Below are 22,546 nucleotides of genomic sequence, written 5' to 3'. Positions count from 1 at the left end.
ATAGAGCTCTGCTGAACTAGCAATCTGAATACTGTTGATGTGGTAGAGAAGGAGCTTTAGGTACCAGGCATGCCCCTTCAAAAACTACTATGATTAAACTATGACACAAGATGCTTCTTCAGAGAGGTAGAGAAAGTATCTGCTAAATCATCTACCATGTGGTTAAGCAATATTCTTGTAATTTCACCTGAGGTCCAGATAGTCAAAGCATGTGTGTACAGGAATACCTGACACAGGAGTTGATCTTTGTTATCACATCCTTTGAAAAAAAAAGACAATTTGCATAATCTTTCCACAGGAGTGTGAGATTCCAGAGAGACAAATGCAGCAAGTTTAGTTTTATTGTAAATTTATCATAACTAGTCTCTCTATTTCAAACAGATAAGATGGATGCCGAACTTAAGCATTTCAGTATCATGCTCACAACACCAAAGGCCAGGGTATCTTCTCGATTCAGGACACAATGAAGGGGCAGTGTGGGGAGGGAAGAAAGGTTTGAAAGAGGTTTGGGTCCTCATGCTATCACAGAACAACTTTACAGGTTATAGAGGGCTTTTCCTAGGTAGAATATATTATGTGGGACACAGGACTAACACACAGACACCCAAAATCAACAGAAGGGTTAGGGACAGATTTCATTTTTTTTCACTACAGAACAACAATTGAAGCAATAGAAATATTTGAGAAGAGGCAAATGTTCAGCCTCAAGAAGGTTAGATACAAAAAGTTACCAGTCTTCATGCCAGCTGTAATTAACTCCTTGGAAATGTACGTAATTGCTGTTATGTAACTTAAGCAAACAGAGATCAGTCTGTCTCATAAACAACTTCCAATTTCAATATTATTATTAAGTCAAGTCTCTGTTGTGGATTTCACCGTTTCTCCAGTTTTTTGTACTTGGCTTCTGCAGAAGAAAAATAACAGTATTTTAGGACTGGATGAGTAAAAGGCTTGAATTCTGCAGGGTGCTACACACCTTAAAACTCAGGTTAATTTAGAGGAATGTTTTTTCCGGAAGTATTTAGATGAATTTAGTTGTCCAGTAGGATTTTTAAGAATTAGGTGCTTAGGTCAGAAAACTAGTATTAAATTAAGCCAAGGGGATTTGAGTGGCTGGCAGAACTTCATGAATCCCTCTATTTGCAAGATTAGATCATCTGTCTTGAAAACTTGGATCACTGTACGTTGCAAAAAAGAAACCAAGCTTCATTAATAGTCTGTAGCTCAAGAATATCTGTGCAAGTGCACCTCCATACAACTTGACACACTTATCTTTTAACAGCATCTGCCACTTCACACGCACCTCTAGTATTCAGTTGTCTGAAAGCAGGTCAATGTTATGCTGTATGAGCAGCTCTACAACTCAGACAAGTTTATTTTGCCTTGTTAAATCCCCTCACAAGGGGCTATGTTGATAGCTAGTAACAGTAGGGGCAATAGTTACCAAGTTTTTTGGAATATGCATCCAATTTATAAGCTGCCTGCTCCAAAGCTGCTACCTGCTCCTCGATTAGGTTGATCTGTTCCAGATATGGTTGAAGAGCAGCATCTTAAAAAGGAGAGAAATCACATTTGTCAGTTCTTACTAATTCACTCAAGGAAACAATTGACACTTGAAACATAAGAACTTCTCAAGATATTCTTTGGATAGAATACTTTAAAAGCTCCTTCCTTACCTGCCTCCAAAATCAAGTGGTGAAATATGATGAGTCATATTTCAATGAAGTATGAAAAGTTTGACTTATAGTTTCAAACTCCACACTAATAAAATACTGTGGGAATCAAAAAAGTTTTACTCAGTCTCAATCAGTTCTGAAATCAGTGATTAAATGATTGTGATAATAAGCTAGCATAAGAGAAAATACTGCTATACTTCTGAAATTATATAGTCTATAGCCTTAAAGAAATACACATAATGGGCACTGTGTAATAGCATGTACATTTTGCAGCCTTCTTTCCTTCAAAGACTAATGCAGTGTGAACTATTGGATTCTTAGATGCTTTATTTACTATATAAGTGTATAGTTTATTAAAGTGCTCCCTTTTTTGTTTTACTTACATTTTTGATTTAAATCCTTCAGATTTCTACTGATGTTTATAGCAATATCTTTCATTTCCAAGTACTTCAAGCTAGTCAGCTTGTTCATGTTTTCCAAGAGTTTGTAGTCTTCACTGGTGGCTTAAAAACAATAAAGTTTATTTTACTTGAAACCTGGTAGAGATTTCAAAACAATATCCAAATGTAACTAAGAACAGCTTATCTGGTAATACAGTTATTAGCAGAATGCTCTGCAAAAAGAGAACACATTTTGCAGTATAAAAAAATCAGCTGAACTGACGAGTTGCACTTGCAATATATTCAGTGAGAGAAAAAGCAACTAATTCCACACATTTCTACTACTATTCTGACAGTCAGATGTTTCTGTTTACAAAACTGCCACTACAAATTCAGATAGCTAATCTGACCATATACCCTTCCGCTCATTCAAATCAGTAGCATGTGAAGTGCTTTTTAAATTAAAGCCTAAAAAGTTGGATAACTCATTGAATATTTTTCAATTTTCTTTCTTCTGTTTTTTTTTTCTTTTGTGGGGGGGGAGGCAGGAGAAGAGGTGTTAGACTTTGTGGATGTGAGTTAGACTTTGTAACACTAAGAGATTAACACATTCATCAGAAATGCTATGAGAAACTCCTGAAGAAAGGATATTTTTAAAGACAGCCTCTGATTCATCAAAACACAAAAACAGAAGATGCTCCAAGGATTAGAACGACAGACCGAGATTTGGGCGATTTCAACAATTTCCCAACATCACAGGCTTTCTTGCCTACCTCAGTCAAGTCACTTAGATCCAAATTCTCAAGATATCAGTTCAGTGATATTTAGAAGCCAAATCATTAAGTTCCTATGTCCCACAGTTCCCTATCTGTAAAACAAGGATAACTGGTCTTCTTTATCTTTCACCAGTGTGGAAGGATAATCACATCAGAGATAACTGCAAGGATAAGAAGAACCTCTGATAGACAGGCCTACACTTAAGGAACCAACTTTGAAGCTGACCCTGCTCTGAGCAAGCAGTTAAGCTAGACGATCTGCAGAGGTCCCTTTCGTTGTGAATTATCATACAATTTTCTGACACATAATCAAAGCTGCTGGACTGACTTGCAGATTTTTAAAACATAAGTATATGAAGCACCCAGGACAAAAAGAACACTATCAATTATGTTCTATATTGCTATTTGTACTATAATCGTTTTAACCCACAAGTAACTTAAATAAAACCTCCCAGGCTGTAACATTTTAAAGCAGAGCCAGCCTCCTGAAATGAGCATTTTAGTTTACTTTACCCCAGTTAATGCCTCGTGGCAGTTTATTTTAACTTGAATTGCCCAGTCCTAATAGATATGATCTAAATAGGTATAATTTAGACAAACTAGACAGCAGATTGTGTTTAAAAAAAAAAGAAAATCAACAAAACGTTACTTGCAAGTCAGTATTGCAATACCTTACCTGTCAGTTCACCTGTTAAGTAAGTGGCCATTTTGTTGAACATGTCTTTACAAAGTTCATTGATGTCTGCTTCTGCTGGTTCCTTAGCTTCCTCTGCTGTTTCAACAGCAGGGTCCTCTAATCAGGATACAAACAAACATCATGGAGTTAGGGGAAAGTTAGCTGGTTCAGAAATACATCATAAAAATTAAACAATCCCAGTATTTTTTTAAAATAGATCACGCTTAAGTTTCCATACATATTGTCTACTTTACATTAAGGAATAACTAACCTGGGCAGGTTCCTCAAAGTACCATCAGGATTATTTTAAAACAATATTTTGGGTTTAAGAAACAGGTACCTGCTCTGATGACATATATAAATATCAGCTCACTCTTATGCTTAGATGACAGGATAGCAGAATTTGGGGAAAACTTTTGAGTGGTGTTGCCTCTGAACACATCATGCACACTGCTCTTGATCTTTCTCCGTCTCTCGTCGCTGACTCAAAGTACCAGAACTGCTTCCAAGCCGATAACCCCTGTTTCTCTCCTCCAAGCCCACTTCTGCCGCAACTCGTGCTTGCTCCGCTCTCCACGGGAATGACCCAGCCCCTCCCCTTTCACTCGAGGGCATCGTCTGGCATCGCGTGCGGCTTGGACCCGGAGGGTCCACAGGCCCTCGGGGCTCCCGGCCGCGCAACCCGGCAGCTCCCCGCAGCGGCAGAGGCGGCGGCGCCCGGCTCCCAGCTGCCGGGCCCCGCGCCGCCCCTCACCGCCCGACGGGGAGCCCCGCGGGCAAACCCGGAGGCGGAGACAGCCGCACGGCGGGGAGCCCCGCGGCCCTTACGCTTGGCGGGCTGCGCGCCGGCCTCCGGCAGCCCCTCCGCGGTCGCGGTCGCCATGGCGACAGGCCCCTGCCGCCGCCGCTTCCGCCGCCGCCGCCGCCGCTTCCGCTTCCGCTTCCGCCTGCGCCCCGCAGCACGCCGCCGCGCGGCACCTCTGCGCATGCGCGCGGCCGCGGGGGCGGTGGAAGCGGGGCGGGGCGGCGCCGCCTGCGCCTGCGCAGTGCCGGCCGCGGCGGGGACGGAGGCGCTGGGGGCGCGTGAAAAATCCCGCCGGGAAACGGTGTGAAGGCGGCGGCGCCGCGCTGCTTCCCGAGCGGCAGGAGCAGCTCTGCACCCCTAAGCACCCCGGAGCGCTCAGTGGCTGTCCCCGGCCCCCTCCGGCGCCAGGCCGCGGCGCCGCCGCCCGCGCCTGCGGCTCGGGGCGGGCTCGCGTGGCGCCGTGGGGAGAGCGCCGCTCAGCGGCGGCCCGTCGGGGAGGGACGGCTCTTACTGCGTGCACAAAGCCTGCTTTATTGTTAAAAGTAACAGGGTGGGGAGGAGGCCTCTTCTGAAGCAGCAGACAGTTCGGTTTTACAGTTCATCGCTGTGGTGCTCGTCACCGCGTTCAGCTCTCGTGAGCAAAAAGCCGGCGCTGTTGCGCCGCCGCCGTGAGGAAGCCGCCCCTGCTCCCGGCCAGCGCCCGTTCCCGGCTCGCCAGCGTCAGACGGGAACGCTCCTCCAGCGCGCCACGGTCGCTCAGGCACGAGTAAGGGGCAGCGTATCCGTGCATAAATGCTGTCATCTCCTTGTACTGTGTGCGACCAGAGACGTTCATGTTTTCAAAAGGAATTTTTCCTTTTGAACGTTTCCCGTATAATTTCTCTGAAATATGTCAGAAGCTGGCCACAGAAGAAGGAAGTTCTATAACACGTAGCTCCATAAGTTCCTGAGAGAATATATTTCCCTCTTAGCTCATTAAAAAATCACTTACTCAGTGTTAAAAACAGAATCATATAATCACGTGGAGATCATGCTTCAGAAACAAGGCAAATCTTTTGTCAACCTCCAGTAGGCTCTAACTGGCTTTGCAGTTTTAAGAAGGTGCAGAGTGAGGCAATGGAGGAGCCTATGTGAACTTCCTCATAAAACGAAGTTTTGCATAGGCTATTATAAGGAAGATAACAGTCATGCAGAATAGAGCCACTACATTTTCCCACATGGCCCAATTGGAAGGTGTAATTCCCTGGCTGCAGAGGTGCATCTCACCAGAACAGCTGCAGAAAAGCATGGAGCAAAAGTTAGTATATGCCATCTGGTACGCTGGTACTCTCAAAGTAATTACTTTCATTCCTGTTCCACAAAGATTCCTTTACCACAGATCAGCAAAACAGAAGTGAAGTAGCTTAATAACCTATCATGAATCCACTGCCAAAGGAACAAATCTAGATCTCTAGTTATCATCATCCTTGAGATGATCCTAGTTGTTCACAGACTGCTGGTGAACTATGAGTAAGCCTCAGGACCGTGTTAAACCCAGAATATGTACAAAAGCATGCAGCAATCACTGGAGGTCCATAACACTGATGTGAAGTACAAAAGCTATAAAAACCCTGCTCTGGTGTTCTTCCGTGCAATAACTGCAATTTGCCGGCCATCTAATGTGTGTCATCATGATGAAACACTTGCATTGCTGCAGTTTAATACAGCAATAGCAGAATATTTCAAGCAGGGAAGTAACACTGGGAGATACCTTGGCTCTCTTCTGTTTCTGTAGGGATGATATTATTTACCAATTAGCTCTGAGGAACAAGCATGTTTCTGATCACAAGTCTACTGCTTCCCACCAAATCCATAAATTGTTGCCCATAAATAGCATTCATATTGTAAAGTAACCCTAGGGTTGTGTGTTCCTAAGAAAACTGGTAAGCTGGGGCCAAGTAATCAAAAACAGTTTCATTTAGCTCATTTGCCCATTTTTAAGAGTAGAAGTCTTGTCTCTACTTCAGTCTTAGGTAATTGTGAAATTTTAATAGATACTCAAAAAATACATTATGCCGTAATATATTCTTGAGGAGACTAGCTTTTGAATGGTTATTCTGTGAATAATGTAAACATTTGAAATAGTCATTTTTTTCTTTGAGGAAGACATGACAACTAGGCCTAAGAACTAGGCCTAAGAACCATCATCAGGTAGACACTTACATTTCTCCTGAAATAACTGGGGGACAGCTGTCTACAGACACTGTAACATTCAGATTCTTCTCGCCACAGAAGTAGAGATCTCTAAACTCATTTACTTGAAGAGCCTAGGGAAAGAGTTGGACACCATTTTTTTACAAAGAGTTAATGATTTGGGGCACTAAAGCTGAAACACCTCAAAGGAGCTTATTTAAGAGATACATACTCAGTCATTTTCCTTTTAGCCTTCTTAAGACTTGTATTTCTTTTTAGGCTTGTGGGACAGCTCCACAAGCAGCAACACTGACAAAACCTCTCAGTGATGCTGAAACAGGGAAGATCTCACATCTTTCTCTGCTTCCCTGATCCTTCTCTTGTACTCCTAGCTACATGGTCCTGCCCTTCCCACTGTACAAGCTCTGGCGTTCACTTGCCTCTTCAGCAAGCATTTTACTCAAAGATGGGAAATCCATCTTTGAGGGGTACCCCAGCTTTGTACTATTACAAAATGGTAATTAGCCACATTTCACTTTACAAAATAAACGCTGAAGACTGACACACTCAATTATTATGGTAAATACTGTAAACAGAGACAATAACCACACTGGCCACCCACACAGCAGTCTCTGAAGGGGCTGTAAAATATTTAATTTTCTTCTAAACTATAGGGATCAGCTATTCAGGTTAGGAATGAGGGCCTCACTGAGACAGCTTGCTCTACTGCTGTCCACGCAGCACTAATTCTGTGCTTCAAGTGATTTGTTCAATGTGTGGGTTTTTCACCTCTCACATATGTTAACTTGTGCTTCCTTTGTGCTATATTAACACTAGGTTCATGTGAGAAAAGAACAGAAGTCTGGCTTTTAAAATAACTGCATTTATACTCAAAGCTCTCCAGGAAGCTGCACCATAGCTACCTTATGCACAAGAGACTGATGTTAGTTTTTACTCACAGTGAGGCCGTATCGTGGGATACTGAAGTACTTCAGCCAGTTCAGCCAGCCCATTACAGAAGGGAGGTTTACTAAGAGGCCAGAAAAGATCTGAAACCACAGAACATAAGAAAGTGTAATAGAGTCACAAACTCTTGTTGCTGCAAACATTACCATTCCTGCACTGATACTATAATTGTACCTCTACCCAGCACGCGCCACTTGTCCAGCAGAGGTACGCTGTGGTGGATGGACCTCCTCCTACCATTATGACTGTGCCTACCAGGACAAATGCTAATTGCAGCAGTGCCAGGCAGCTGGCTAACAGCATACCTAAGTATCCCAGTTGCAAACAGCTTGCAAAGAGGACAGAAAGGTTTTCTACATCTGCATGCCAGCTACAAAGGGAATGCTAGCAGGATCTTACTCTGGAGGACTGTGTCCTATGGTAAAGCCAGCCAGAAGCTGAAGAATGATGACTGGGAGATGAGGAAGTAGAGAAAACACAGAGGAAATCATGGGGAGCCTTAGGGGCTATTATTGTCTTAGATTTCTCCTCTGACCTATGTCCTGTATCTGTGCTCCTTACTGCCTGGAGCAAAGTTTGTTATTTCACTTCTTAGTGCAATTGGGCTTCATGGTTAAACATGACATTTCAGTGTGCTTTATCTATAGTATTCTTGTGCTTATCTCTATCCTAAAAGACATCAGGGTAAGCCATTCATTAAATAAAAATGAATCCTTAAAAAAAATGTTACTGTTACACTCACTGTGTATCAGCTGCCCTTCACTACACACACACACACACACACTACTCCTCACCCACAACAAGTGTTTGAAGTGATCGACTATCATTTAGCTTTTTGCGAAAGCAGGTTAAAATAAGTTGCAAACTGAAGGATAAGAGATTTGCTGTGGGCTCAGAATATGCGCACAGAAGGCTACCAGGAATCTTCTGACAAGAGGTAACTTTATGCGATGGTAATCTTATAGGTCTCACAGTCAAGAATTCATCGCTAAAATCATCATCTCTTTGAAAAAGAAATTACATCCTTTGTTTGCATATAGACAAAGTTACTTTCTCTCCTACTTGCTGTCTTTCCTGGAATAAAAGTATTGAAGAAACTTCTGAAACCCCAAAGCCATACTGAATTAAAATAAAGAGAGGGTATGTTCTTCTTAAACACACTTGGCAACAAGAGTCAATGCAACAAAAATCAGGTTTGTGGGTTTTTTTGGTTTTCTTTAAGTGATGTAGCTTATTGTTTAGATTCATAATATTGGAAACCTAAGGCTTTTTTAAAAAGTATTTTTGTAAATAAAATTTTAAAAGGGACACTTTGGGGGACACTAGATTTACACAGCTCTGGTGGCACTGCATCTACAAAGTTGCATCTGAGGAATGATTTGACACTTAATCTCAAGACTGTGACTTGATGTCATAAGCCAGCCTGCTTATGGCTTGCTCAATCCAGTTCTCCCAGCTTGTCTCCTAAACCCAACTGTGCTCTGTTAGTTATCTCCTCACCTCCACCACTAAAGCAGCGCACATGCAGATTGTTACATACTTACCAGCATCAGGACAAAACAAATAGTGATGAGCAGATTGGCCACAGCCACTACATCCATCCCAGCACTGATAGCCAGAGACATGGCTGTGGCAGTGTAGGATACCAGTACCAAGGTCAACATAAAGAAGAAAAACCGGCCTGCAACAGCCTGATAGCCTGACAAAAAAACAGAAGGGGAAAAGCCTAGTAAGCAGCCACATCACGAATCCCAGAGAGGTGCCTTTGGACTCCTACACAAGGCATTGAAGCCTGGAAGAGAGACAGTTCAGAGATGCAGCAATTGTGTATGCTCCACAGGCCCCAGCAAACTTTGCCAAAAGACATGGTCAAGCAACTTGCTGTCTTAGATTGCTGTCCCAGAGTCCTCAGAAGCTGTGCTGGTGCCAAGCACTTAAAAATCAGTTGATAGTTCAACCAGCTTCATTTTATAGATGTAGAAATTAACTCTGGCTAAGTCAGAAATCAAACATGCTGGAAGATGACAGATTCAATAAAAGTGTCAGTTCTTTACCAATCATCCAGTAACTGATGCATGAGAATATGATGGCTGGAGCAGTTCTCATGGGCAGCAGATCTCCTACCATCAAGGCCAAAAAGTAGGCAGAGATACGGTAATATCCACTGGTGTACTGATGACTGCAAGGACAGGAAGGAGGGGAGTTGCACAGGTTTAGAGGTTATGTGGGAAAAACACTCAGTATGCATATCTGGTTTGTCCTGGTTCAGTTTCTGTTCTCTTTGCCACTGACTCCCTCTCTACATGAAAGCTGCTTATTTTCTATGCTATCACTTCCTCATCCGTGAAGCAAGGGCAAATGCTGATCTATCTCATGGGTCTAGCAATGACACCAAATCACTTGCAAAGGTGACTGAAAGGCTGTGATCGCTAAGCAGCATACTGAAAAAAATTCCTAAACATGAGAGCATTTTGCTTATCCTGTAAGATAGTTGCCCCCTGTCCCTGCAGAGGCAAAGGGAAACAGTCTAAGAGCATCACTACTTACACAAATAACTTCTTGTCTCTGATGAACAACTCAACTGCAGAAACACTGGAAAAACACTGGTTTGTGGTGACAAAAAACAAAGAACCAACCCTGAAAGGCAGAACAGAACAGTCAAGAAGTGAGAAGATAGGCAAGATCAGCACTGATCATCACATCCGTTGAGTCAGTGCTTCTCTCTCTCTAGCCACAGTATGGAGATACTTAATTGGACTTCTGTAGATCTTAGATGTAAAACCAGACTTATTCCTTTTTCTTCCCCTTCATGTTTCCTTCCTTGGTCCACATCTATGAGTCTAACGGGACAGTTGTCCCTTTATAAACTCCAGGAATACACATGCTGCTGTGTGTTGAGGCTAGTGTACCCTTACCCCCGTGGTCGCCTGAGCAGAGCCCAAGGCCTTCCCTGCTGCTGAAACCTGTCTGCTGCACACAGGGAAGGGAGCAAGCTGCAGCTTTCCAACCTACCGATTCTGAATGCCGCTTCGATCCAGTTTTGTGCCGAAAAAGATAGCACCCACAACAAGGGCTAGAATTATGGTCACTGCAATCTAGTAGCGGAAAGAAAAAAGGGAGAACGTTATGCTTCAAACTGTAAATAAGGACAAGTCATTAGATAGTGCTTAGTCATTGAGGTAAATGTAGGGTTTAAGATTGACACCTGCCTAAATTCTTTCCTGTTCTGAATCAATACATGCACACACACACACACACACACACACACACACACACACTTCAGCCATTTTTTCCTAGTTTATTCTCTTCACTTTTCTTTTAGTCTTTCCTAACCTTGAAGATCAGAGGAAGTGGAAGCACACTCAAAAAATAACCTAGCTTGAAAATTTCAGTAAGCCACAAAATTAACATCACCCTGGAAATTCCACATATGAACTCAAGGACTCCCAGTCTTCAGTGCAGTAGTCCTTGCACTAAACTAAAATGGAATTTTTTTTCCAAAAGCAAAGAGAACTGGGCATTTCATTCCTCCTAAATGGTAGTGGTGCAGGACCTTCCTATTTCCCTAGCTGCCTTTGAAAAGAAAATCAGCCCTACAAACTGCAGAGTGAGAGGTCGGAGGGACTAAGAACAGAACAAGTCTGTGACCTTTACTAACTGTAACCTACCTGTGCAATAGAGGCCTGTGGGTTCCTGATGAGGTTTTTCATAGAACGCTTGGACACCCAGTACAGTTGGGTGAGGAAGCCATTTGCATAGGTAATCTCATGTCCCTTCTTGGATATCCTCTGCTTGCTTCCCTGCCCAAGCTCCACTTTTCTCAGGGCTTCCCTCGTACTCTGATACAGGCTGGAGTTGAGATACTTCTGGTGCAGCACATCTACCACACTGCTGTCCACGTTCTCCTCTGCCACTCCATTTTCACCACTCACTTCTGAACAGCAAAGACAACATAAGGCTTGTAATTCTCCATGAACCTTACCCTCAGACAGAGGTCAGCTGTGAAGGCTGGATAAAATTGCAGGAATGCTTAGAGTATTTGAATTGATCAAGTCTCAGCCCTACACTTAGGAGGCTAGCTTGAATGAGGGGGTTTCCCTGCAAATTTAATCCAACCTAGCTTGTTGCTTGTGGCACAAACATAGCCTCCATCTCAGAAGCGGCCACCAGAAAATTTCACTGAATTCTGAGGATCAATGATTTCTCGGATCCATTCCCCCATGCCCCAAAGGCACCACTACCAAAACTGTTTAATAGGTGTCTAATGTACCCTTAAAATCCTTCAGTCATGGTTATACTACAGCATCCTCAGCATTTCCACCATTTCACTCAGTGTAGTGTCAGTGTTCGTTCTCATATCTAGTTTCAGTGTTTCTCACTGCCATGTAAATCCATTGATTCCTTGGCCTATTTACTCTGTCTTCTCTGCAGTGATCTCTTATGTGACTGAAAACCTCCATCTTCTATCAGCTGTCTCTTGAGACTAAGCAGTTCTAGTTCTTCAGTCCTTCCCACATACCATGTTTGTGGACTACTAATATTTCTTATTGCTCTCCAATTTTACTGAAGGAAACAAAATCCCTTCTAAAGAGTTTTGAAATCTTTAAATAAGCCCAAAGCAAAGTATATCTATTAGTAGAGAAGGTATAATGAAAAGGAAATCTCAGATTACAAGAAAACCAGAGGATAAAAGCTCAGCATCACCACATGCTATTTACCTTCTGCTCCAGCCAACAGTGGATTTCTCCTTTACAATTTTACCTTTTTCTGTGTCCACAGGTATGTGACCTTCCTTGCTTGCTGCCACAGCAGTTGAATCACCATTTATAACATCAAGGAAGAAGTCAGCTGGGTTGTTGAATGGTTCACATTCATATCCTTCCAAAAGAGCAATACAGCATGTTTGTATTGCAGAGAGCACATCTTGGAAGGCCAGGCTTAATACTACATCACTTTTCCACAATCCTACAAGAACTTCATAGCTCTCCATAAGCATTAATTTACAGCAGTAGAGTTGGAGATGGGGAAACTAAGGCATCAATACTGAGCCACAAGGCCAGTTATTCCCCACTAACTTCAGGTGAGAAGAAATCTGTAAATTGCTTTTACACAGCTCAGCATGAACAACTCTTGTCTGCTTCCCAATCCTATTCAATCACATCCCACTCAGAGACATACAGCTCTTCTCTAGGTATTGCTAGATGTCTGCTCTGCAGCCTCAAATGCTTGGGCTACCCTAGGACTTCAATTGCTTGTATTTCCTTGATCATAAGGAAGAGAAAGTGTTGTCTAAGGGCTTTGTTTCATAATATGGTTCTAGAGATGGGATGGGGAGGTAAAAAACAAGGATGCTCATCTTACAACATTCCTGTGAGGACAGAAGTTCGGGATGAGGGGATAAAAAGAGGAGTAAAAGGAGTAAGATTGGTTATAGCATCACCCCCAAAGCCAGGGAAGGCCTACAATCTAACATGTTCGTGGCAGATTTGGAAATCCACTCCACATCCTCTGTCCATTATAGTCAAAAACTCATTCTGCTGACTTGTACAGGGAGCAGCCACCCAACAGTGCAATTATTAACCCATCCTAAGACATACCATGACTTTCCCCACTCGGTCACCCACCTGTCCTACATTAGAGTAGCTTCTTGGATCAGCCTCTACAGATTGCTGCCAATCTACAGGCTATGGCTCAAGACCCACTGGGTCTGTCACCTAGGGCTGGCAGAAACACAAACATCTCATTTGTTGCATATCATGCTTCTGAATATGCAAGCAGCTGCTGTTTCTTTGGCCTCGTGCAAGGCAGAACAAAGGCAGAGAAGACCGATACTCTGTGCTATCTGGAAAATTTTGCTTTTATTATCTTCCTAGTTTAACTAACTGCTGTTCAGACTGCAGACATACAGCCTCTGAGTATCCTAATAATAAAACAGCAGAGGAGTTCTATCCAGCACTCGGTTAAGAATCCCCTCGCAGACTGAAATTGTTAGCTGTTACCTTTACTCTTGGTACAGAAGACTTACCAATAGAATTAAAATATTCCAGGGCCTGCTTAGCAGGACCATGGTACAGCACCTTTCCCAAAGCTAGTAATGTCAGACTGTCAAACAGCTTGAATATGGAATAGCGGGGCTGGTGGATGGAAAAGATTATGGTTCGGCCTCTTCTGGAGAGCCTGAAATAGAAAGAGAACATCTCTCAAATATACCACACTTCACATTTTGGAAAGAACATGTTAACCCAAACAAAAATTAATCATCTAAATTTGAAACAAGCACTTGTCAGCTTCTAAGAGTCTCAATTCAGTAAAACAGTAGCTTCCTTTTCTCTCTCGCTGTGTCACATACTGCAAGACCTTCAGACAGCATCTATGATTACAACTGTTATAACCGTTGTTCACGTAGACAAAGTATGATGTTGCCTGTGGACAAAGTTCGAGGCCCACAGCTGCTATGTAAATCCTCCTCACACATTTTCTATGTCAAGGTTCAACTTGAACAATCCATATGGTCCTACTGCACTTAATGACATTTCCAGGGCCTGCTAGGTAAAGCCTGGAAATCTGGCAACCTGGTAGATTTCTCTTAGCTAGAAGTCAAAACTAGTTTTTCTTCGGGTTTGTCAGAAGCTCTTTCAAGTGCTTTTCAAGAGGCCCAAATATCCTTGCTGATGAAGGACCTCTATCCACAAACAGCAGAGCTAAATGAACCCCCAAGTAAAACCAGACAACATGCCAAACAGAGGAGGAGGATTAGGAACATGTTCTCATGAAGTGAGCCTTCTTTGGCTCTGTTCGTACCACAGGCCAGCTTGTTTCCAAAACAGATACAGGGGGTGCTCAGGGTAGGTAAATCTATAGGTGACATCTGATCTCAGCCCCAGGCCCTTGCCTTAGTGGAAGAAGAGCCTTGTAATAGACTCAGCTGGAAGGCCAAGAAATTATGATTACAGGGCCTGACCTCCCAGTCTGCTCCTCTCTGTGGCAAAGGGAAGCTGTCCAAGCTACATTTGCTTTTTTGGGCTTCAATCCAATGCTTGCTGTGGAAAGTTTCCCATCAACTTCAAAGGGCTTTGGACAAGGCCCAGATAAAGTATTGACTTCCACTTCTGAGTCTACTAGCCCAGCTTTTTACCAGTACTATAGCAGCATTCCTTTTTTAAATAATGGGCTGGCAAAAAAATCCCAGAAGACTCTGGAAGAACTGACTCTTACCTCTTCAAAAGGATGAGCACAGCATTGGCTGTGCTGGAGTCAAGGCCAGTTGTTGGCTCATCCAGAAAAAGGACTGGTGGCTCTGTGATGAGCTCCATCCCAATGTTAGTTCTCTTCCTTTCCCCTCCGGACACTCCCCGGATCAATTCAGTTCCTACCTACAGAAAGGAGTGTCAGGCATTTGCAGCAAGACCCAGTCAGTGCCTGTTGTGAGTTTAGGGCTCAGCACACCCAGCAACCCTTCTCATTTTCAGAGTCCAGTCAGTGAATGCTAGGGTTAGCAGCAGATGATGGGTCTGATTCTTAAAGGGCACTTTAGGTATTACGTAGCAATAAGAAGATAGTCTGATTTTCAGAGGTGCCGGACACCTTTTGGCTTCAGGGAACAAAGATGGCACTGACAAGGGAGAGCCAGAATGAGGCCACAGCTGTCAGAGACTGCTTTGCTGTTCAGGGATGCCTTTTTACAGGTAGCTCCCCTGCTGCCTGAGTGAAAGGGGAGATACTGCACAGAGGAACAAGCTCTGCACAGGACATCTCTACCACAGCCCAGTTTTCCATCCCTCACAGCTTTTTGCACTGCAAAAACAATTCCTTTGCCTTGTCCCACAAAGCCAGGAAGTGACTAAGCAGCTTTCCAAGGTGCTATGGCTAGGCAACGTTTTACCTCTGCACTTATACAACACACTGGACATGGTCCAAGATCTTCCCTTTTGGGAAGAAATATGCGTGTCTCCAGAGCTGGACTGATTTCCTGTGTGCAATACAGTTTATCCAGTTTCTGTCTAGCTTAGGGTGGCTGCACTCTTGCCAGATTACCCAGCACTGAATACTTTGATTTCCAGAGGTAACATGATTTATTCTCACTGCTTACCTTTGCATCAGCCACTTTGTTTAACCCCAGCTCACTGATTATCTGGGTGACTCGCTCCTCCTTCTCTTCAATCGTGATAGAGCTGGGAAGTCGCAGGGCAGCAGAGAAGTGCAGGTTTTCTCTCACTGTCATTGTGCCCATGACAACATCATCCTGAAAGCAATACAAATTGATAGTTGAAAGGCCTCATTCCCAGCTACCTGAATGGGCAGCAGAATCCCTGTCATGGCACTTGCTGGTAAAATGTTTAGGAGCCACAGTGGAAACTGGACTGAGTGATAATCCCTACTGGAAAACTTACAGGACATGTGAAGTTCAAGGTCACTCAAAAGCAGCCAAGGGTAGACTCAAGCTCTCTGGGCTCCCAGTTTGCACTGAGCACCTGCCATTACCAACTCAGCCTGCTTTCTGACTCAGTTCAAATGCAGAGCAGTTGTACAGGCAGTGCATTTCCTATACATGCCATGGTGGGGCAGAGCAGCTAGCTGGTTTTGGAAAGAGCTAAACTACCAGTCTAGCTGAAGCCAATGGACATTACTACAGCTCAGCATCCAGGGCAGTCATTCAGGGAGTCACCCAAGTCAGCTCAGTTCCCAGTTGTAAGCTATGTTGTGCTGTGCCCCAGAGCACCCACTGGGTTCAGCTGGGATTCCAAGGGGCTTTTCCCAGCTCCCCACTGGGAGCCAGTTCCTCAGAGGAACATGGCAACTACACCAACTACCCCCCACACACACCCCAGTCTCTCAAGTATCTGCACCTCGAGCACAAGACATTACTCTAAGGACTATCCCTGAGCAAAGCTTCAACACAGACGTGCATTTTTTAAGAGTCAAATCTAACCATCTGACAAACATCTGGGCAGCTTTGGGACCCCTTGCATGTTGGATACAGTTGATCAGATGGGCAAAGGATGTCAGCCAGCTGCATTTGGCCCTGGATTAAACAGGGAAGCTTAATGTGCCACTGTGCCAGAAGTATGTGACAGGCACCGCTCAGACTGTATGTCAAAGGTAGTCTAGGAAAATCCTACCACCATTTCCTTCCTTGTGCACACCCTCAATCTCTCTTCCTAGCCCTTCCTGCGTCATTCCCCATCCTCACAGCCACCAATACAACTCTTTGGGCACTGCATTAGATACTCAGCTCACTTACAGGGCATAAGTGAAGAGGCCACCATGAGTTTTATAGGAATGCATGTCTGCATGCTCATCTAAACAAAACTGACCCTGTATGTTTGTATGCTTTCAGGTATTTAGTGTTTGTTTTTCACTCTTTGGGCAAGCTTTCTCAATCTAGGAAGTAGTGCATGGGGGGAAAGGGAGAGTGTCTTGCCGATTTGTGTATCATTTCAAGGTTAGGTTTGGTCACTTTGTTACTTTTGTACATTGGAGAGAGATCTCCAACTGGGACATCTTGCAAGAACCTTTCTGGCCATTTATGAGACACTGAGGATTTGGGGATTTTGACCTGGAAGATCAAGATTCAGTATCAGTCTTCTCAAATGCATCTTCTCAAAGTGCCGAAACTAGCAGCTTTCCAAAAAGCTGCATATTCAATGTCTGTCTGCAATCAGAAGCCCTGGATGGTTTCCAGATTCAGCTACTCACACAGCTGCCAAGAATCCCCTCCTTCTCAGTCCCCCAGCACTTCAAGAGCCTATAATTGGTCCAGGCCTCCACCCACTTCCACAGATTCAGCTGGCTTTTCCTGTCTCTAACAGGGATGAAGCTCTGCCTAACCAGCCAGAATCAGAGGAAGAACAGCAGGAGTCCACTTACTTCCTAGAATTATTGTCCCATAGTTTGAAGGTGCTTCTTGCCAACTAAAACCACTTCTGAATTTTACAAGGGGCTCGTGCCCCCCCTTCTGTCTATCTCCTCTCTTCCCAACCCTGGCAAAGCCCAAAGAACAAGCCAAAATAGCCCAGTGGCATCCATGTGGCCTCAGGAAGACAAACACCTCCATGCATGTCTAGAAATAAGAGTTTGATCCTGTTTTCCTAAGAAAATACCCTAACATCTAATTTAGGCTCTGTAAGGCTGTCTGAGTATTTCCTAGCTCAAGAGTTTAGACTTTGCTCATCTTATGTGACAGAACCTTGCTCCCTCTTTCTTTTAAGGCACTATTTCCCCCACCTCCAGCCCTATTTGCTCACAAGGGAAGACCCTGCAATCTGTCATACATGAAGCATGGTAAGTCCCTTCCAATGTATCACCTTTTGCTTCTCATGCAGGACACCTTTCAAAGGCTTTACACTATAGCATGCTCTTGGTCTACACTTTATCCTCTCAGGGGCTCTCAGGTTTTCACTAGAGGCTCTGGTACTCACCTGCACAACATATCCTGAGATGCACTTGAAATTCGGAGGTTGTGGGATGCCATCTATAAGCACTTCTCCAGAGAGGCCTGCTGGGTCCTTTCTAGCAGCCAGCACATCTAGGAGACTTCAAATAAACACCAAGCATTAGATTTTGCATTAACAGCTGCTTTTATCTTTGACTGGATAAGTACCACAAGTCAGGAATGCTGTTATAGGCTGCTCACAGCATGCTGCAAAGCAAACAAAGGGCATGGGAAGGGGCTTCTTCTACTCCAAGGCTTTAGCTTTTTGTGCAGAAAGCCTGATGAATATGCAGGATTTAAGTGCAAATTGTACACTAGAAGCATTGGTGGTCTGCAGACCCTCACAATTCACAGCAGTGACAGACCTAGACCCCCTACAGACATTTACACAGTTTCCACATTTAACAGCTAACCTCAACTGAAAACACACACAAAAGCACCCTGCCAAGTAGCTGAAGTCTGCTCTCCAGCCAGTGGAGCACAGAAGTAACTACTTTGATCTCAAAGGAATTAATCCAAATAGATATAAACAAGATTAGAGTTAAGACCAACTATATAAAAATAATTTTAACATATTCTGGATTTTTCTTACAGCAGATTCAGAGGCCAGCCTGTCTGCTAGCTAAATAAACACTGCCTTGAGGTTCTGGTCTTGGTCTATCATCTCCTCAAAGGGGATGATAAAGGGTCACCATGAAGACACACCTGTGTGTGAACTCTGGCCATCTTTGCCTGTCCCTGACATTCTCAAATGTAGAGAGCACAAAGTGGGTTCCCCTGGAGAGAAAATAGCATCAGCATTGACAGGAGATGGTCTGCAAGGTACTTATCTGTGCTTTCATCCAAAGAACTCAAAGTATTTGCACTCCCCTTTGTGAGGCCAAAGGCAGGTTGGAGTGATGATCCAGAGCAATTCTACAGAAAGACATGATGCCATTTTCCTGGCAGTCCTCAAAAACAAGGGCTTGACCTAGCATCTCCAAAGAGGTCTTGCTGCAAGACCTCTGAGGGACCCCTGAGGGAGCTTGCCAGCAGGACAGAGTATCCACCTGTGTGACAGGTGGTTCAGCTCAGTATCTTAAGTCTCCAAAGGTAACAGGACTACAAATTGGAGCAGAGGCAGATGGGCACACAATCTGTTCTGGTGACCCCACTACAGGGGAGGAACCTCCAGAACAGCAGACAGCAAAAGGACATGATGCCACACCACTGCACAAGACTTCTCACAGCACACATCAAAGGCCCAAGGCTGAGGATTCCTCAGGTTTTCCCCAGCCCTCACAGATTCCCACATCCCCTGCAAACAGACGACTCTGAAGGAACTGAAGAAAATACTCACGAAGATTTACCACTGCCTGTTGGCCCCAGGATAGCATTCAAGCCTGGCTTCATAATGCCACTGGAAGAAAAAGGAAAGGATTATTCCCAAATCAGGGGCTGTTCATATGCAGGTCATATTGGAAATGGGATGTAAAGAAAATGCTTTTGAAAGGAAAACTTGAGAAATTAAAAACTTCTCCTTAAATCTTGAATCAAAAGCGCTTTTCCTTTCCTGTCCCAAACTGCTAGTCAGGACAGAACCAGAGCTGGACATAAAAGCAGTCTACAGTGGACAGTAATTAAGGTGTCTTCCCTGCTGAGCTGGTTCTGGAAAGAAGAAATGATTGTTCTCTGCTGCTCTTTTCCTCCCACCTCAGTGCCAGCCACAGTTTAGGAAACCCTCAGATCTTCTTCCACATGAGTTTAGTCCTAATTTGCTCAGATATTTAATTGAAACTGCTCCAGCTAAGTCCCAGCTATTTCACCTAAAGTGAATTAAAAAGCGATCACATGAACTGCAGACTGGTAGGAGGGCAGTCATTTCTTTGCCAGTACACCTGAATCTAGAAGATGACGTGGATGTCACAGTTCTACAGCAGTAGGTTAATTCCTACCTCTCCAGAGCTTTCTTTAAACAAAAACTTACTAGACACTATGAAGGATCTTCTTTTCTGTAGTTTTCCGCTTACACAGGAATCCACTGGACTGCTTGACAGAGTACTGAATGTTATGGAAGCTCACAACAGAGCCCCGAGGGGATCGGAGGGACTCTCGTGTTGGAAACGAACGTTGGAAGTTGCCTGTGCTGCCTTCTTCTCCAATAGAAATGATACTGTGGTCAAATGTGTCTCCCATCATGTCCTTGTTACAGAGGTCAAACTCCACTGCAGGTAGTTTGAGGTCACTGTTGTTTTGGGCAGTTTCCATCTGTTGAGATAAACAGGAAGGAAGGAGATCTGAGTGAAGAAGCATGCAGAAAGTTGCTTGGAAAAAACAAGTTCACACACATCACACTACCCTCTACAAGGGCCAAGTTTGCAGAAGGATGGACATCCACAGTAGAAGACATTCAGTAACCCACGAAGAGGCAGAAACCCATTGATTTAGAGCAATATGCATAGCCTGTTTTAAGAACTGGACATGTATGTGCTTGAAGAGGTGATATTAGCTCAAAAAAATTATTCCAAGATGAAAACCCAGCCCATATGTCATGGGAAATATCTTGCTTGACACAGTGGGGACTACAAATGCAGGCTGTTACCATTCAAGCTAAGGAGCTTCAAGCTCCCATTGCCCAGGTGTAACATACTTATCCCCTCTGCAAAGCCAGCAGAGGAAACCTTTAATGAACTTGTATGAAGGGTCACAGAAAGTTTATGGAATACACATATTCCTTACCATGGTTCAGCGGTAGAAAGATGCTTCACAGCTACATGGAGGAAGAGGAGCTTGGATGTGTGAGCAGGCACCATTTACTTTGAAGAACTGCAGTATTTCTTTCTTCCACAGTAAGGATAAGCAAGATACAAATTGGTATATTACAGAAAACTAATTATCATATCTGTTTGTAATCACAGGCAAAGTTCTGAATAGTTCTGGTTCAAGCAGATGATCTGCCTCTGTAGCTCATTGTAGGAACCTGGAAGGAATTACATGTAAACAGCACACAGAAGGAACTGCTGTTCCTGCCCATAAATCAGAGCCTACCTAGTAGGAAATGCATCAGCACTGGTATAATCAGCAATTACCATAATAACAATTAATATTGATACAACCGCTGCTATGGCTACTAAGTGCTTTTTCAAGGGGCTGCTTCCCTTACTGTTGGTGTAACTGATTGCAGCAAGTTTGATTCCCCTCTCTTATTAGAAGCACATTTAAAGTTATTGCCTTGACATTGTGCGTGAAAAAGGATTTGGGAACTCTGCAGTCCCCCAAGTTCAACAGCCTGTGCAAGACCTGTGTGTAGCTCCTGCCCTGCCTTTTAGGCAGAGGCCCGGCAGCCATAAACCCTCCCTCTCCTTTTCCAAGGGACTGTCGCAAGGAAGAGGGGAAATACTACATGCCCCTTCCAGAAACTGAACACAAGGGGAACTGACCACACTTGCGGCAGTCAAACACAAGTCACTCTAAGCATTCACTTCCCTTAGCCACTGGGATGAAGGTATTTGTTGGAAAGCTACAGAGCTGCTGCACTCTCATAGAAAGCCATGGCAGTCACCAGGCTAGCTAAGAGCAGGGAGGGAGAACTGTGCATAGCGGCATTGAATATTGGCTGGTTGGGTTTTGTGCGAAGGCAGATGTATCCCACAAATTGTCCTTTTCGCAACATCTGTGCCTGCTCCCAGAGCTGCAGGGATGATAGCCAATAGGATCAATAATATCCACCACTGCAGAGGATTTCTTGGAGAGTGAGATAGTCATCCTTTTAAGAAAAAGGAGCAACAAGAGCCAGATTTAAAGAAACAGAAACCGCCCTTTTCTCTCTGCCTCTTCCTAACACTTAACAAAGTTTGAAAAATTGTAGTAGCTTTTGCTCTTTAAATAAAATAAAAACTGGTGGGGGGGAGACGGTTGCTTGTCTAACTTGGACACATCCCGAACTTCAAGGCTGATCACCCCTGGGAAAGCTTTGCCTGTAGGAAGCGAGGAAAGATCTGCTAGTTACATCAGCAACAGAAGGCTTATACACTTGAAAGGTTGCACAACACATAGGGAAAAAAAAAGTCAGGGTGACCATGACACTAGAGGCAAATACCTGGTTAGACTTTTGAACTCTGAGTGTCCCGTAAACCTCACATGTGCTGCAGACCCAGGATCTTTATCTGAGGAGTAACAGCGTAAACACTTTTATAGGGTTTTTTTGTTAAGTAACTGATTAGCACTGGCAAATTAAACCATTACTGTGGGTGTGAGCAAGGATGACAGAAAGACGAAAGAAGCTTAACAGCGGCTACAAGCAAGCATTAGACGGCAGCATATCGCACACCGTTATCACCAGTCCCCCACCTTTGCCCCAGGTGCTCGTTCCCGTCCCGCACGGAGCTGCCGCAGGCCTGCGCGGCGCGGCGGGCTCGGCAGTTACCCCGGCGGAGAGGCACGTCGCTCCCCGGCCCCGGGGCGAGCTCGCAAGCGGAGCGGCTCCTGCCCGGCGCCCGCCGCGCCGGCACCGCGGGGAGCCCGCGCCCGCGCCGCGCGGATCCCCCGCCGTTACCTCCCGCCGCGGCGCCTGGGTCCGGGTCCAACCGGGTCCGAACGGCGGGTTACACAAGGCGGCGGCGCGCAGTGCCCGGCGCCGTCACGCAGCCCCGCCGGGAGCCGGGCAAGGCGGGGATGCAGCGGT

At 44.5% G+C, this 22,546-nt stretch overlaps 2 protein-coding genes across 10 annotated transcripts; both read right to left on the bottom strand.

Annotated features, from left to right (window-relative positions):
• Positions 1 to 323: 323 nt before the first annotated feature.
• On the bottom strand, positions 324 to 4,445 carry BLOC1S2 (biogenesis of lysosomal organelles complex 1 subunit 2). The gene is made up of 5 exons (XM_085324784.1): positions 4,337 to 4,445; positions 3,509 to 3,625; positions 2,060 to 2,179; positions 1,445 to 1,549; positions 324 to 904 (listed from the first exon to the last, which is right to left on the bottom strand). The coding sequence occupies exons 1-5, from the start codon at positions 4,389 to 4,391 to the stop codon at positions 873 to 875; spliced, it is 429 nt and encodes a 142-aa protein (XP_085180910.1). The 5' UTR covers positions 4,392 to 4,445; the 3' UTR covers positions 324 to 872.
• Positions 4,446 to 4,828: 383 nt separating this feature from the next.
• LOC146584410 (broad substrate specificity ATP-binding cassette transporter ABCG2-like) lies at positions 4,829 to 22,546 on the bottom strand. 9 transcript variants are annotated; one of them, XM_085324742.1, is made up of 18 exons: positions 22,418 to 22,546; positions 21,962 to 22,028; positions 20,602 to 20,842; positions 19,850 to 20,130; positions 19,223 to 19,282; positions 17,870 to 17,984; positions 15,541 to 15,693; positions 14,667 to 14,824; positions 13,477 to 13,628; positions 12,213 to 12,329; positions 11,120 to 11,385; positions 10,464 to 10,546; positions 9,999 to 10,088; positions 9,506 to 9,630; positions 8,996 to 9,150; positions 7,445 to 7,534; positions 6,516 to 6,619; positions 4,829 to 5,587 (listed from the first exon to the last, which is right to left on the bottom strand). In XM_085324742.1, exons 3-18 carry the CDS (start codon positions 20,602 to 20,604, stop codon positions 5,440 to 5,442), a joined length of 2,100 nt encoding a protein of 699 aa, XP_085180868.1. In that variant the 5' UTR covers positions 20,605 to 20,842; positions 21,962 to 22,028; positions 22,418 to 22,546; the 3' UTR covers positions 4,829 to 5,439. The 9 variants fall into 9 exon arrangements, with proteins under 9 accessions (XP_085180868.1, XP_085180870.1, XP_085180872.1 ...); XM_085324744.1 differs by having other exon boundaries at positions 20,602 to 20,703; XM_085324746.1 differs by having other exon boundaries at positions 20,602 to 20,699.

This window comes from Rhea americana, unplaced genomic scaffold, assembly GCF_003343005.1.
Source record: "Rhea americana isolate MKP2758 unplaced genomic scaffold, rheAme1 scaffold_93, whole genome shotgun sequence".
Taxonomy (NCBI): domain Eukaryota; kingdom Metazoa; phylum Chordata; class Aves; order Rheiformes; family Rheidae; genus Rhea; species Rhea americana.
This window is presented reverse-complemented; position numbering and strand designations above follow the sequence as displayed.

Bases quoted from the DNA above. Each gene is read 5' to 3' on its own strand.
- BLOC1S2 (XM_085324784.1), bottom strand. From the start codon at position 4,391: ATGGCGACCGCGACCGCGGAGGGGCTGCCGGAGGCCGGCGCGCAGCCC. The intron at 3,626-4,336 runs GTAAGGGCCGCG...TATCCTGATTAG, and splicing joins CGGCGCGCAGCCCGCCAAGC to AGGACCCTGCTGTTGAAACA. The intron at 1,550-2,059 runs GTAAGTAAAACA...CTCCTTTTTAAG, and splicing joins GAAGGATTTAAATCAAAAAT to ATGCTGCTCTTCAACCATAT.
- LOC146584410 (XM_085324742.1), bottom strand. The intron at 17,985-19,222 runs GTGAGTATTTTC...GTTTATTTGAAG, and splicing joins ACAGGCAGTGGTAAATCTTC to TCTCCTAGATGTGCTGGCTG. The intron at 11,386-12,212 runs GTAAAATTGTAA...TTTGCTGTTCAG, and splicing joins ACCTGTGGACACAGAAAAAG to AAGTGAGTGGTGAAAATGGA.